Raw genomic sequence first — 3002 nt, 5'->3', positions numbered from 1 at the left:
TGAGTATTGTTGCTTTATATAGCGGACTATAGACCGAGGGTTTTCTAGGGTTTCCATCGTGAATTTCCGAGATTGCCCTTTCACGAGTTACTAATGACTTTCACCCAATTTGGTCGGGCCGAAATCACATTTATCTTGTCTTGTTGGGCCGAGTGACATATTGGGCGCAGCCCATGTCCAACACCAGCCCTGCTTACAACACTCTTTTTTTTTCTTTTTCTTTTCGTCATCTTCCTTCTTTCATTTTCAGTTTCAGTTTCTGAGCGTTCCAGTTTCCATATTTTCTAAACTTTTTGAATTATAATTTTGGGTTTCACCACTCTTTTGTGTTGACGATCCGCACAAATAAGTTTCACCCATTTTTATTTATTTTTGGGTTTATCCAATAAGTTCCGAGCTTTCCACCTTTTATGTTTTTTTCTTGAGGTTTTGGGTTTCACCGGAACATGGCAGGAGGAAATGCAGAGCCGCCGCAGAAACAGGACGAGCTTCAGCCTCATCCGGTAAAGGATCAACTTGACGGTATCACTTACTGCCTCACAAGTCCTCTTCCTCACATATTTAACCTGTCATGACCAAAATTTGTGAAAAAAACTAAAGATTTGTAAAATTAGTCTTACTTTGGTTTGGACCAGCGGAGGCAATACTTTTGGGGTTTCAACACTACTTAGTGATGCTTGGAACGACTGTTCTCATTCCAACAATGTTAGCTTCAAAGATTGATGGAAGAAACCTAAGTCTTTTATAAGAAATTGTTACCAAAACATAAGACTATCTCCGGTCTGTAAAATTGTTGTCTTTTTGTCTTTTTGACTCAAATGCAGGAAGACAAGGTAAAGTTGATTCAGACATTGCTCTTTATTGTGTCTGGACTCATCAACACGTTATTGCAAAGCTGGTTTGCGACTCGTCTTCCTGCTGTCATTAGTGCTTCTTACACATATGTGCCAATCATCTTAGCTACTCGGTACAATGACATTATGGATCCTCAAGAGGTTCGTCAAGGGAATCAGTAATTTACATTATCTCTTTGTTTTGTGGAAGTTTGGTTACTAAAGTCAGGTGTGCTTTTGTTTCCTTGTTTGCAGAAATTTGAAAAGATAATGCGTGGAATACAAGGTCAAGGTGCTCTTATTTTTGCCTCATTTCTTCAGATCCTTGTTGGTTTCAGCGGCCTTTGGCGCAATGTAGTAAGGTTAGAATCCCTTACATGTAAAACAGAGATTCCTCTGTTTCTTGAAGATGGCGTTTTCGGGTCTAAATTGTTATTTTTTGTTTCTCTTGGTTTTAGGTACTTGAGTCCCTTATCTGTTGTGCCTCTTGTAGCATTTTCTGGCTTTGGACTCTATGAACAAGGATTCCCTATGGTATGTAATACAATATACATGCTAACAGAGTTAATTGTGCTCTTGGATAGTATTTACCTTAAACTCCTGAGTTTTGTGTTCTGCTCAATACAGCTAGCAAAATGCATTGAGATTGGACTGCCTGAGATCATAAATTCTCACAGGTTAAACCAATTTGTCAAATTGTTACCAGAGGTGGTTTCTTATACCCTTTTGTTGGTGTCTGCAGTACATTCCTCATCTGATGCAAGTAGAAAGATTATCCATCTTCTTCCACCGGTTTGCTGTGATACTTTCAGTGGCCATTGTATGGCTTTATTGCATACATTCTCACCATTGGAATTGATACTCAAATCAGTTGCAGAACTGATCGTGCTGGCATCATTAGCGCCGCTCCATGGTATATTTAGATCATTATTAAAAACTTATATATTCTTCTGGTTTACCTAGACTGGTTTTGTAATGCTAGCTAAAGCTTGTTGATTCAGGATTCGAGTGCCTTATCCTCCTAGTCAATGGGGAACTCCTACTTTTAATGCAGGAACTCCTTCTTTCGTTTCTCTTGTTGAGGTCAAACGCTTAATCTCTCTCGATTACTATAGCAAAGTTTTTAAAAACCTCGAGGCATAATCCATGTATTTGTGATCACTGGAACAGTCCACAGGAACATACATTGCTGTATCGAGGTATATATGCAAGTATCCTTGTTGTTAACATCCTGCACTCGTTTCAGCACTTGTTTCAGTACTGATCTCACTTTTCTACTTGTGTCCTCAAAGAATAGGCAATGAGTTCGCTTTAAAACGTTAAGAACAGTACTAAGTGCTCCATATGATTCGCTCTCGTCCATCTTTAACTCCGATAGAGACTTGAAAAACTTCTTGCAGCTTGAAGCAAAAAAGGGATACCTCTCAATCTGACCAAACATGCTTCAAGTCATCAACAATAAGAACAGCTTCTTCATTTACCAGCACAACGTCAAGATTCTTCTCATATCTCAACGGTACTATCATCACGAGAAATAATCCGATTCCCAAAGTACACTCCTTCAGGATCCAACAACTTAGCCATCTCTCGAGCGTAAGATCTACCGCCATTTGTGTATATATACATCTCAAACAATCTCGTTTGCTTCTTTTAGAAACGTTCTTTTAGTCGTATTATATATCCGACTGACGCCACTGTGAAAGAGAAGAAGACTCTCTCTGTCCTCTAGGGTTAGGGTTTTCAGGTAGTATTCATATGTTGTGATGTTGTTGATTCTAGTTGGTCTAAATCAAGGAATAAGTAGAGCTTTCTGCGGCTTTCCATGATTCTCATATTGGATTCACAGATCCGGTTAATTTCGTCTCGATTCAATCTTAGACCCTGGTGTATATATTCATCGGAGCGAAACACCAGTTTCATCCAGATTCTTGCCACACACGATACACGTACTGCCGAAGGAATATGGGTGCTTGCCACACACGATACACGTACTGCCGAAGGAATATGAATTTTTTGTTTTTCTTATCTTTTTGAAGTATGTATTTTGCATATTAACATCTTATGAAAATTTTCTGTTAGAATTTTAGTATAATTTCACTTCAACCTACCATGACAATTTCCATCAAAAGTTGTTTTTTTTTTTTTTTTTTTGGGAGCAAAAACATCATA

At 38.5% G+C, this 3002-nt stretch overlaps 1 protein-coding gene across 1 annotated transcript; it reads left to right on the top strand.

The window, feature by feature from the left end:
* LOC104759369 (nucleobase-ascorbate transporter 8-like) lies at window positions 447–1976 on the top strand. The gene is made up of 8 exons (XM_019238887.1): window positions 447–553; window positions 622–737; window positions 829–995; window positions 1089–1195; window positions 1292–1367; window positions 1461–1541; window positions 1646–1746; window positions 1835–1976. Exons 1-8 carry the CDS (start codon window positions 447–449, stop codon window positions 1974–1976), a joined length of 897 nt encoding a protein of 298 aa, XP_019094432.1.

Source organism: Camelina sativa, chromosome 17 (assembly GCF_000633955.1).
Source record: "Camelina sativa cultivar DH55 chromosome 17, Cs, whole genome shotgun sequence".
Lineage (NCBI taxonomy): Eukaryota > Viridiplantae > Streptophyta > Magnoliopsida > Brassicales > Brassicaceae > Camelina > Camelina sativa.
The sequence above is the reverse complement of the archived record's forward strand: the minus strand, read 5'-3'. Positions and strand labels throughout refer to the sequence as shown.

Excerpts from the sequence above, each read along its gene's own strand:
- LOC104759369 (XM_019238887.1), top strand. The coding sequence starts at position 447 with ATGGCAGGAGGAAATGCAGAGCCGCCGCAGAAACAGGACGAGCTTCAG. Across the intron at positions 1,196-1,291 it reads CTTTGGCGCAATGTAGTAAG|GTACTTGAGTCCCTTATCTG; the intron begins GTTAGAATCCCT and ends TCTTGGTTTTAG. Across the intron at positions 1,542-1,645 it reads TTGTCAAATTGTTACCAGAG|TGGCCATTGTATGGCTTTAT; the intron begins GTGGTTTCTTAT and ends TGATACTTTCAG.